This window comes from Kogia breviceps, chromosome 7, assembly GCF_026419965.1.
Source record: "Kogia breviceps isolate mKogBre1 chromosome 7, mKogBre1 haplotype 1, whole genome shotgun sequence".
Classification (NCBI taxonomy): domain Eukaryota; kingdom Metazoa; phylum Chordata; class Mammalia; order Artiodactyla; family Physeteridae; genus Kogia; species Kogia breviceps.
This window is the reverse complement of record NC_081316.1, coordinates 14,867,388-14,878,856: the sequence shown is the minus strand read 5'-3', so window position 1 is coordinate 14,878,856 and position 11,469 is coordinate 14,867,388. Positions and strand designations below refer to the sequence as shown.

At 56.4% G+C, this 11,469-nt stretch overlaps 1 protein-coding gene across 1 annotated transcript; it reads right to left on the bottom strand.

Annotated features, from left to right (window-relative positions):
* Positions 1–8,475: 8,475 nt before the first annotated feature.
* PRDX5 (peroxiredoxin 5) lies at positions 8,476–11,466 on the bottom strand. The gene is made up of 6 exons (XM_059068712.2): positions 11,079–11,466; positions 9,754–9,888; positions 9,122–9,253; positions 9,012–9,050; positions 8,832–8,893; positions 8,476–8,723 (listed from the first exon to the last, which is right to left on the bottom strand). Exons 1-6 carry the CDS (start codon positions 11,262–11,264, stop codon positions 8,618–8,620), a joined length of 660 nt encoding a protein of 219 aa, XP_058924695.1. The 5' UTR covers positions 11,265–11,466; the 3' UTR covers positions 8,476–8,617.
* Between the last annotated feature and the right edge of the window lie 3 nt (positions 11,467–11,469).

The following is an 11,469-nucleotide window of genomic DNA, read 5'->3' as shown; positions in this document are numbered from 1 at the left end:
CAAGGTTTTCTGGGCACCTGACCCTCTGGCGTTGGGTCTGAGGGACTCCCTACTCCCCACCCAAGTGTCCGAGAAGGGGTGTTTTTCCTACTTAACCATTTGGGGGTGGAAATAGCCAGATTTGGACAAGAGCAGAAATGCTCGGCCCAGTAGCCCAAACGAGCTGCCCAGGTGGGAGGAGGAAGTAGGAAGCCAGAGCCAGGGAGGGTGGGGCCCAGGGCCATTTGCCGAATGCCAGGACAGGTGCCCAGGGACTCCGGCTGCGGCCTGCAAGGCCTGGGCCCAGCGCTGAAGAGGGCCCGGTGCGGCCCAGCTGCCACTACCTGACACTGGGCCAGCTCTCCCTTCCTGCTCTCCCCAGGGTTCCCCGACGCTCCCGGGGGCCCTGCCTCACCCCGAGCCTCTCACCGAGCCTGGCACCCCGGCATCAGTCCTTCTCCTGGTGGCCTCCACCCAGTGCCCAAGGAGCTGCTCGAAAACACTGACTGACTCATGACCCTTCTATGCTTCCCTGGCGGTCCAGTGGTTAAGACTCTGCACCTCCAATGCAGGGGGAGCGGGTTAGAGCCCTGGTTGGGGAGCTAAGATCCCACATGCCTCGCAGTGTGGCCAAAAACAAAAAACCCTCCAGTGGCTTCCCCCTATACTTTGAATCAAGTTCCAGCCTCTCACCATGACCCCTCAGGCCCCGCAGAACGGCCTAGGCTCCCCACCTGACCCTTGCCCCCCACACACACCTCCTCAGCCTCACACCCCCTCCAGCTTCCTCAGTCTCTCTTCTGCCCCCAGCACCTCTGTATTTGCTGTTCCCCAGCCTGGAACACCCTCTCCAGCCCACACACACGCACAACCCGCCTCCCCCATTTAGCTCCACCTCACCCTACTGGTGTGCCTAATGGCCTCTTTCTCAGAAAATATTTTCCCTTTTTTTTTTTTAAATAAACCTGTAGATTACTTAGAGTTTTGTTTTGTTTTTAATTTTATTTATTTATTTTTGGCCGTGTTGGGTCTTCGTTGCGGTGCGCGGGCTTCTCATTGAGGTGGCTTCTCTTGTTGCGGAGCATGGGCTCTAGGCGCGGGGGCTTCAGTAGTTGTGGCACGTGGGCTCAGTAGATGTGGCTCGCGGGCTCTAGAGCGCAGGCTCAATAGTTGTGGCGCACGGGCTTAAGTGCTCCGCAGCACGTGGGATCTTCCCGGACCAGGGATCGAACCCATGTCCCCTGCATTGGCAGGCGGATTCTTAACCACTGCGCCACCAGGGAAGTCCGAGATTTTCCCTTTCTAAAGGAGACCCCAGTCCTTCTCCCCTCTTAGTCTTAAGCCACTCTGCATCTTCCCTTGTTCGCTTCATCTGCTCCCCACTAGAGTGGAAGCTCTGTGAGGGCAGGGATGCCGTGGGGTCGTCCAGGGCTGCGGTCTGGGCCAAGGAAACCATGAGAGTGACACCGACACCGTATGCTGACCACTTGCCCATGCCAGCTCTGTCCTTCACATATGTTCATCACTCAATCCCCTCTACAGCCATAAAATACAGGTACTATTATTACCATCTCCCTTTTATGATGAAGAAACTGAACACAGAGAGGCTAAGTCACTTGCTTCAGGCCACAGCACCAGGAAGTGCTGGAGCCACGATACAGAGGCAGCTGAATTAATGGTTTTGAACAGATGTATTCCTACTTCAGGGAATTCCCCGGTGGTCCAGTGGTTAGGACTCTGCACTCGCATTGCCAAGGGCCCGGGTTTGATCCCTGGTGAGGAAACTAAAATCCCACAAGCCACGTGGTGCGGCAAAAAAAAAAAAAAAAGAATTCCTATTTCAGAGATGAGGAAAGTGAGGCTCAGAGGGGTATGAGGGTAAATAAGACAACTGAGGGTAAACCCAAGTCCTCGCTCTGAGAGCTGCATCTCCTCCCGCGGTCCCCACTGCCTTTTTGCTGCCTGCTGGGAGGGTAAGGCTGGAGCCCAGAGCCCAGTTAGCAAGCATGCGGAGACCCAGTGCCAAGCCCTGAGCTTGCCGGCCTCCCTCATAATTAAAGACACACACAGCAAAGACAGCTCCGAGGTACCATTAAAAATCCAGGGCTTCCCTGGTGGCGCAGTGGTTGAGAGTCTGCCTGCCGATGCAGGGGACGCGGGTTCGTGCCCCGGTCCGGGAGGATCCCGCGTGCCGCGGAGCGGCTGGGCCCGTGGGCCATGGCTGCTGAGCCTGCGCGTCCGGAGCCTGTGCTCTGCAACGGGAGAGGCCACAACAGTGAGGCCCGCATACCACAAAAAAAAAAAAAAAAAAAAAAAAAAAGAAAAAATCCATTAAGCGAGCAAAAAATAAATCCAGAAGGTAAAACTCGGGTTGGCACACTGTGGGGAGAGGAGTACTCGCACATATCCCTGACGGCCCTTAAAACGGCCTCAGGGTTTTCAGACACCAGTAAAACCGCCAGCACCCTTTGACCCAAGCACTCTCAGCATTTGGGAACACGCCCTGAGGAAGAAGCCCAGGAGGAAACAAAATCAGAAATGTGTCTGAAGCTGCCCCTAGCCAAATCGGGGACATACCCAGATGTCCACCAGGAGAACCCAATCGCGCCGTGGCCTGTGGACAAAATCCCCTCTCTGACCTCACCTGGAGCACCCTTTCCACCTCTGCTCACCTGGCTATCGCCTATTCATCTCTCGGCCGCAGCCAGAAGTCCTTTTCTCCCTTCCTCTCCCCCATGGGAGGGCGGGGTAGTGGGCAGGGTCCTTCTTCTCTGATACCCCCAAATGACCAACCTGTGCTTCCTCTTCACATCTTCACCACACTGATCTGATCGTGAGCGCTCATGCGGCGTCTGGCGCCCCCACCAGCCTGGGAGCGCATGCGGGTGGGACCAGAGCTGCGCTGGCGCTGCCCTGGCCCGGGAGACCCGTGACAGCGTATTCACTGCTGTGTCCCAGAGCCCCGCACAGTGCCTGGCGCAGAGATGACTCTCAGCAGACAGCCGCCGGATGCAAGATACTGATGTGACTGTGGGAAGCGGAGCCCCCGGAAGTCCGAATGAGTCTTCACAAGCACCCAGGACATGCGCAGACGCATCGCGGTGCTGGGCGAGACAAGCAGCAGCCTCCTCTCGGCAGAAGTCACTGAGATTAAAAATCCACCTCAGGGACGCCCGTGGCGGTCCAGAGGTTAAGACTGCGCGCTTCCACTGCAGGGGGCCCGGGTCCCATCCCTGGTCGGGGAACTAAGATCCCGCGCGCCCCTTGGTGCGGCCAAAAAAGAAAATCCATCTCAGTAGTGGTGATGGCTGCACAACTTGGTGAATAGACTAAAAACCACCGACTTGTTCACTTTTAGTTATTTATTTATTTTTAACAATTTATTTATTTTTTTACTGCGTTGGGTCTCCGTTGCTGCGCGCGTGCTTTCTCTAGTTGCGGCGAGCGGGGGCTACTCTTCGTTGCGGTGCACGGGCTTCTCATTGCGGTGGCTTCTCTTGATGCGGAGCACGGGCTCTAGGCGCGCGGGCTCCAGTAGTTGTGGCGCACGGGCTTAGTTGCTCCGCGGCATGTGGGATCTTCCCCAAGCAGGGCTCAAACCTGTGTCCCCTGCACTGGCAGGCAGATTCTTAACCACTGCGCCACCAGGGAAGCCCTGACTTGTTCACTTTTAAAGGGTGAATTTTATGATGTGTGAATTGCATGTCAAAAAAATATACTCCATCTTTGATGAGGCCAAGGGACTGAACCAGTCCCCATGGACTGGTTCAGAGAAGGGACCAGGAATGGACTGTTGTCCTCAGCAAATGGCATGGACATGGAGCCTTGAAGGTTAAAATGACTTGGGCAGGGGTAGGAAACGGACAGGCATCCCAAGTAGTGAACATTGCTGGGAGATGCTGAAGAGGCAGGAGCTTGGAGCACCCCCAAGCTAAGGAATCGGGGTGACTGTGGAGGCCAAAGTGGCAGAGACAGAGCTTGGGGACGTGAGGCAACCACACAAGGATCTGGGACAGCTTAGTATGTGCCCCTGCCAAGACTGATGAGAGCAGCAGGGAAGTGACACTGTCCCTTGGGAGGCCGTGGAACCCAAGGAGCCATGGAGCTTTTTTGTGTTTTTTTTTTTTAATTAATTAATTTTTATTTTGGGCTGTGTTGGGTCTTCTTGCTGCACACGGGCTTTCTCTCGTTGTGGCGAGCGGGGGCTACTTTTCATTGCCTTCAGTGGTTGTGGCTCGCAGGCTCTAGAGCGCAGGCTCAGCAGTTGTGGCGCACGGGCTTAACTGCTCCGCGGCATGTGGGATCTTCCCGGACCAGGGCTTGAACCCGTGTCCCCTGCATTGGCAGGCGGATTCTTAACCACTGCGCCACCAGGGAAGTGCCAGCAAGTCTAGTTCTAATTAAGAACCACTAGGGTCAAGTTTATGCTGGAACAATGGGAACCAATCTCCAAGAAGCTGGAGAGAAGATAGCTTTCTGTCTCCCTCCCTGTACTTTTTACTCCTTCCCAAAACACATGTTGAATATTTCCCACATTCCCTACCCTGAGCAGGGCACCTTACCTGTGTTAAGAAAAAAATATGATTCCCAGCTCAAGCAGGCAGAGTTGGTGCAAATATTAATAACATAGCAGATTGATATGCATGTTTATTAGCACCAAAAATCTGTGCATTCACACAGACGCTACCCAAACTTCTCTAGAAGTTATACAAACACATATATGTACACACACACACACACACACACACACACACACACACACATTCTCTCTCCACTGTCACTCCTCTATGCCTGTGCAGCCAAACCCAAACCAAGACCAGCAGGGTGTGTTCTCCTGAGGCCAGTAGTCTCCAGGGCTCCCAATCATGGTGCCTGTATGGCTGCAGCCCAAGCCTAGTCTAGGCCAGAAATGCTGGGACCCCTTCCAACCCTCTCTTGCTCTCAGAAGCCCAGGTTTGATTCTCTAGGAGATGACAAAGATTCCCCTGGAGATGTCTTCCCAGCTCCTTTGGGTGAGGCTTTGGGTGCCGGACAACATAAGGAGACCCTGGGAGCCTAGAGCCATTGGACAATAAGAGAATCACTAGCCCCATTATACTGATGTGGAAACTGAGGCCCAGAGGGGCACAGAACGGGAATCACCAAGGACAGGCCTGGGATTTGGCCTCTCTCCTAACTCCTAGCTCTTTCCCTACCAACATGAAGACTGCATGGTGGAGAGCAGAGGTTCTTTTCTTTTTTTTTTTCCAGCCGTGTATTGGGCACTTACTGAGTGCTAGGCACTGCGCCAAATGCTTTGCATAAACTGTCTCATGCATTCCCCACAATGACCCTATGAGGTGGGTTGGATTATTCTCACTCTAAAGATGAGGGAAGTGGGGTCAAGGAAAACCAAATAGCCTGCCCAAGTTCCCCAGCTCCTTAGTGGCAGGCTGGGACTCATAGTCTGGTGGTCTGAGCCCGAAGCCTGGCAACAGCACTCTGCTATGACGCCTCCCAGGTCGGGGACGGGGCGCACCTGGAATTCTGGTAGGACTTTAGGAGTTCCTTGAAACTTTTAAAGAGCATGTAGGGGGCTTCCCTGGTGGCGCAGTGGTTGAGAATCCGCCTGCCGATGCAGGGGACACAGGTTCGTGCCCCGGTCTGGGAAGATCCCACATGCCGCGGAGCAGCTGGGCCCGTGAGCCATGGCCGCTGAGCCTGCGCGTCCGGAGCCTGTGCTCTGCAATGGGAGAGGCCAGAACAGTGAGAGGCCTGCATACCACACAAAAACAAAACAAAACAAAACCAAACAAAGAGCATGTAGGTGTCCATGTGTGTGCACACGTATTCAAACATGCATTTTCTAAGGAAAGGGGCATTGCTCTTAGCAATACTTCAAAAGAATTTCTGACCCAGAAAAGGCTCAGCATCGCTGATACTGAGCAAAATCCTTGACCTTCTAGGTAGAAGTTGCTGTGGCCTTGGGCAAGTCAGGACATGCCGGGGAGTTTTACTTGCAGATGTGTCGGGGGGATGTTCAAGGGTCAGCTGATTGATTCTAATGTTGACCAACAGCCCAGGCAGGTCAAGTCCAGTGCTCTGTCATGTGTAGCCCCAGGCCTCCAGAAGCTGCTGGTCCAGGCCACCGTGGCCTGGCCTGCCCTTATCTATAGGCCTGAAATCTGACCTGTCCGCCCTTGAGGTGGAGATCTGCCAGATGCTCTTACCATGAGATGGTTGATCTTGGGCACTGCAGCACCTGGAGCAGCTCACAGGACACCCACCACACCAAAGCTGAGCCACACGGCCAGCATCCAGGGCCACTGAGGCCAAAGGCCCACCTCCACCCACACCCAACTCCCATCATGCTGTCCGAAGGGGCCACCCCTCCAGGGGCCCTGGAAGCCCCCTCATCCTGCCCTAAAGGCCCAGCCAGTGGCAACAGGAGCCTGGAGGGGACACTTCCTCTCAGAGGCCTCACTGGACTTCAGCCAGCCCAGACATGAGGCCAGGAGTGGAGCAACCGAGGCAGCTGAGGGCCATGCATGGAGACTGGGCTTGTCCTGAGAGTGGGGAGCTGCCAGAGTAGCACAAGGTCTTCTGGGAAGAGGAATAAGGGTACCAGCCCCCAGGGGGCCCGTCTGACCTGCCATCTACACCGGCAGACACCAGGCTCTGAGAGCGCAGCTGCTGACTCGGACGCCCCCTCTACCTGGGGCTCCAGACCACTCACCGGTGTGCACACAGGTGACCATGGGGGAAACTACACAGGCCTCAGTTTCCTCATTTGTATGATGCGAGGATTGAGAGATGGTGTCCGGGAAAGAAAGGGCCTTCTCACCGTCCGGTCCAGGACAGCACTGTGAGCCAGGGCTTGGGAGGCTGGAGGGGTGGTCAGTCCCCTGCCCCACCCCAGCCCAGGACCCCTGAGGGGTGACAGACTGTGGGAGAGAACTGAAGGGACGAAGGTCAGTGGGCCAGCCATCTCAGGCAGGCTGAGCAGCTGGGACCCCTGCTGAGGGCCCACCCACGTGGACACCACCCCTTAGACCTCCAGCTGAGTGGTCCCCTGGACTCACCCTTCCCTCCAACACCCACAGGTCCCCCCGTCCCAGCACCCACCTCCTGGACATCACTCGGTCATCAATCCTGCCCCGCACTGGCCTCTCCCCTGCTCCCTGCTCGCCCCGCTCCAGCTCTACGTCCACACAGAAGCCCATGTAGGAATCTGACTTGTCACTGCCCTGCAGACATCCTTCACTGGCCTGAGGGGTCCGCAGGGTGAAAGGTAAGCAGCTTCCAGGGCTGCCCTCCCAGCATCCTCTCATTCAGCTGCCCCAGCACTGCAGCACCTGGGGCTGTTCCACTCTCCATTCCTATGGTCACACAGCTCCTCCATCTGGAGCCCTGGTCCCACTGCCTGAAGGGCTGTGTCCTCCAAGAGGCCTTTCCTTGACCTCTGAGACCTCTCAGCCCACCCTAGGCAGCTCTGCACCTGTCCTGAGCCTCCAGAGATGGCCAGGCAGGGCAGGGAGGGCCCCTCGGAGCCTGGTGCTGACAGGGCACATGGCAGGGCCGTGCCACACGTGAGTAAAGTTCCCAGGGGCCAAGTCCAAATTCCTCTGAAGTGGCTGAATGAGCCAGGCCTACCTACCTAACCTCTCTGTGCCATAAGAGGGCAGTAAGAGCTCACACCCCACAGGGTCGTGGCGAGGATTTGTAGTTTAACTCGAGTACCTGCCTCCCTTAGGCTGTGAGCTCCTCAACATGGCAGGTGTCTAATAATCACTGTCTGTTGCAAGACACAGGGCTTCCCAGGGAGAAGAGGCAGAGGCCCAAGGGGGCAGGGCCTGCAGACGGCCATGGACCTCAGCCCCAAGCCCCGCTGGCCTCCCTGACCCCTAGCCCCTCACAGTACACCCACTGCTGGGCAGGCCTCACGAGCATCTCCTCCCCTCTACAGCTCACTTAGACTCTGCGCCCAGGAGGCCCTCGGACTGAACCAGCACCGCCTCCACTGATGGACCCCTTTCTGCCCATCAGATGGTCCCACATGACCAGGGGCCCTTCTTGGGATGTGGGTGCTCCCAGAAGGGGTTCAGCAGAATCTGGAAGAATGGTGGGGCTGAGGTTTGGCCCAGGTGTCGGGGGGGCCTTGGGGACAAAGTTTCTACCCTGAGGTCTACAGTCAAAATGAGATCAGCCATCACCCAGATATCAGATGCAAAAGGTCACGGGCCCTAGGCAAGCCCGGGTCTGCCCACGGCCTTCCCAGGTGAGCCCCCCTGCACGACGGCTCCTTCCCTCACTCTTCAGACCACTGGCCCTTTCTCAGCTTGCAGATGGAGGCTTCATAACACCTCCTTCAAGGGACTTTCTCTGACTACCTCCTAAGTTAAATCAGGGTTCCCCTACTAGTCCCCCCTTCAGCACCTGCCCACTACCCTCACAGCTTCACTGTCAATGAGACGTGGTGCTGGGAAAAGCAGGAATTCAAAATCAAGGAGACAGACATGAACCAGAAGTGTTTATTACAGAAATCTGGCCAAAGTTCCAACTGATTAGCCCCAGCTGAGGCTAGGCTGGGGCCCTCTCTGCCCAGGGCTGGGCAGCTGAAACAGGAAAGAATAGAAGTAGTACATGTGGGACCAAGGCCTCAGAGCTGTGAGATGATGTTGGAGGCCAGACTGCAGGTGAGGCCCGTGCCATCTGGCTCCACATTCAGGGACTTCACGATGCCATCCTCTATCACCATGGAGAACCTGCCAGAAAGAAGGGCCGGCCCAGTTGCAACAGCCTGGGCCTGGAGGCTGGGAATGGAGACAGGCGGGGTAGCAGGGGAACCGCACAGGAAACCCTCCTCTTTTTACCTCTTCAGCCGTCGATTCCCAAAGAGGGACACCAGTGAATCATCTAGTAACAAATCTGTCTCCTGAAAGGAGAAGCAAAGGAAAGGTCTGGAACTCCCAGACCTGGCTGGTCCCCACACTGGCCATGTCCCTACAAGTCCCTGCTTCCAAGATGGAGGCTGGGGGGGCGGGTGCACTCACCTTTCCAAAGGCCCCAGTGGGGTCGGCCAGGAGCCGAACCTAAGGAGAAAGTAAGGTCACAAGAAGAATCTCCTGCTTGGCCCCTGATAACAGCAGGACCCACACCTCACCTTGCCTTCTGTGTTGTGCGCTCGTCCCCACTCTTCAGTCACAAAGACATCATTAACGCTCAGACACACCACCACCTCAATCCCCTTGGCCTTCAGAGCGCCAGCCTGCTCCACGTACCCTGGCAGGTGGGTCTGGGGAGGGGAAACAAAGAATCAGAAGATGGATAATTGCCTCTGCTCCTCAGCCTACCCTTCATCTCTAGGCCCTCCTCACTCCTCTACTTCAACAGCTTTGATCAGACAATGAGAACTGTGTAAGTCACAGCTCCTTTTTGCCTTGGCCACTAGGAAGCTCGGATCCAAACTTAAGTGTTCCTTGGTCAAGACCATGAACTTCCCATGGACAGGACTATGTCTCATTTACCCAAGTCCCAAGTCCCTTCCACAGTGCCTGTCACCCAGCAGGATCAATGAGAGGTGTTGGATTTCACTGCATCACCTTTTCTCCTACATTCCTGGTACCTGTTCACGGCCTCAAGTTATTTTTAAATAACCCGATAACAGTTTTTTAACTGTCACGTCATCTACATCCTCTTGGTACAAGCTACCCCAGGACTATGGAAAGGACTAATGAACAATACAAACATGTACACAAGATCCCAATTGCTGAGCCCCAGAAGGGCAGCCCTCACCTTGGAACAGCCAGGGGTAAAGGCCCCAGGGACTCCAAAGAGTACCCCCTTCTTGCCCTTGAACAGCTCTGCCAGGTTCACCTTGTTCCCAGGCTTCTCTTCAAACACCACCACCGGTGGGATGGCATCTCCCACCTAGAGGGAATGACACCAAGGTAAGGAGTCGGGGGGTGCGGGGGGGGCGCGTGCAGGAAGCCAAGGCCAGGGCAGCAGCAGATGGTGGATGGCGCACAAAGGGCCAAGTAGCCCTGCCTGGTCCGGTGGAGCCAGGGTTGACACCCAGTGGGAAAGTCCAACCCTGTCAGAGCTTCCAGAGGTCCCTCCCCAGCAAGCACCTGGTTACCCCACATGCTCCAGGTTTCAAGGTGGCCCTATTCCTCTTAAGGGCCAGTTGGTGACAACAGAAAAAGGGAGAGGCCTCTCCAGGTGTCGCAAGAGGTTGAGTAAACAAGCTGAGTTACAGGAAAGGACTTGGGTAGATGGGCAGGAGCAGGAGGGGAGGAGGAGGCCCTGACAACACGGAGGGAGGGGATCCTGGCCACGGCTGAGTATCCCACCCTCAAGAAGAGAAAAAGGGAAGGCAGCAGAAAGTGGGAAAGTTGGGGAGTGGGGTGCAGGTTCCTACATCCAGAGGGTAAAGAATAAAAGAAGGAATCTCTTGAAGGGGGAGGCATCAGTCTACCTGGGAGTCTGTGAGGGCTTCGTGGGGCCAGAGAAGGTAGAGAAAAGGGAGGAAAGTCAGGGGTGAGGGGAGTGCCTCTGAGAAACCCAGCAGTTGGTTGTAGAATGAAGCAGAAGGAGGGGGGAGATCTCAGAAGGCTGTGGGGCAAAGAGGACTCCCAAGGAGCTGGGGATGGTTCCAGAAGATGAGAAGGGTGAAAAACTCAGAAACGTGGGAATTAGCCACGAGTGGAGTGCCATGGGGGCGGGAAGGTATGGAGGAGGGCACATACGGGGATTGAAAAGGGTAAAGGAGATGGTTCCACAGGGTGGGGGAAGCCATGGTACTCAATCTCCTGAAAATGGTGAAGACTCAACACAGGTGTCCCAAGGTGGATGCGGAAGGGAGACGAGGGGAAGGCCCAAAAGCCTTGACTGTCCCAGGAGATGGGGCACGAGGCCCCTAAAACTGGCGACAACGTTGCAGCCACAGGGTCTTGATGAAGGGATGAGGGGGGACGAACGGCGGGAGGAGCATCTAGGGCAGCGGGGAGGGGTCCAGAAGGTAAGAGGGTGACTCTCCCCCAGGCAAGCGGGACGAAGGGGCTTGGGGAAACAGGCGGGGGAACCGCGAAGAGGTCAGGCCTGGCTGGGCCAACGGTCACCTTGATCGGGGCCATGGCTACAGCAGCGCTTCTGAAACCTCGGAGCCCGCCAAGCGTCCACTCTAAGCCTCCTTTCACGCACCCTCCGGCTTCCGCTGCTGCCGCTGCCGCACACTCAACGACGGCCGCCGTGCAGACCGCCGAACCCGCTCTACTGCCCAGGATGCGCAACCAAGGCAGCAGCATGCCGGGCCTCGAAGCCACAATTGCCCCGCCCCTGCCTCACGGTTAAGGTAGAAGGCTGAGCGGGACAAAGGTGCTACCACGCAATCCTGCGAAAGGCGGAGCAAAAGGCGGAGCGTAGGTTGCCCCGGCCCCCTGCGAGGCGCCTCCACTGCGCAGGCGCCGACGCCGCGCGCAAGGCGGAGTCTTCGACAAGGCTCGGCTCATC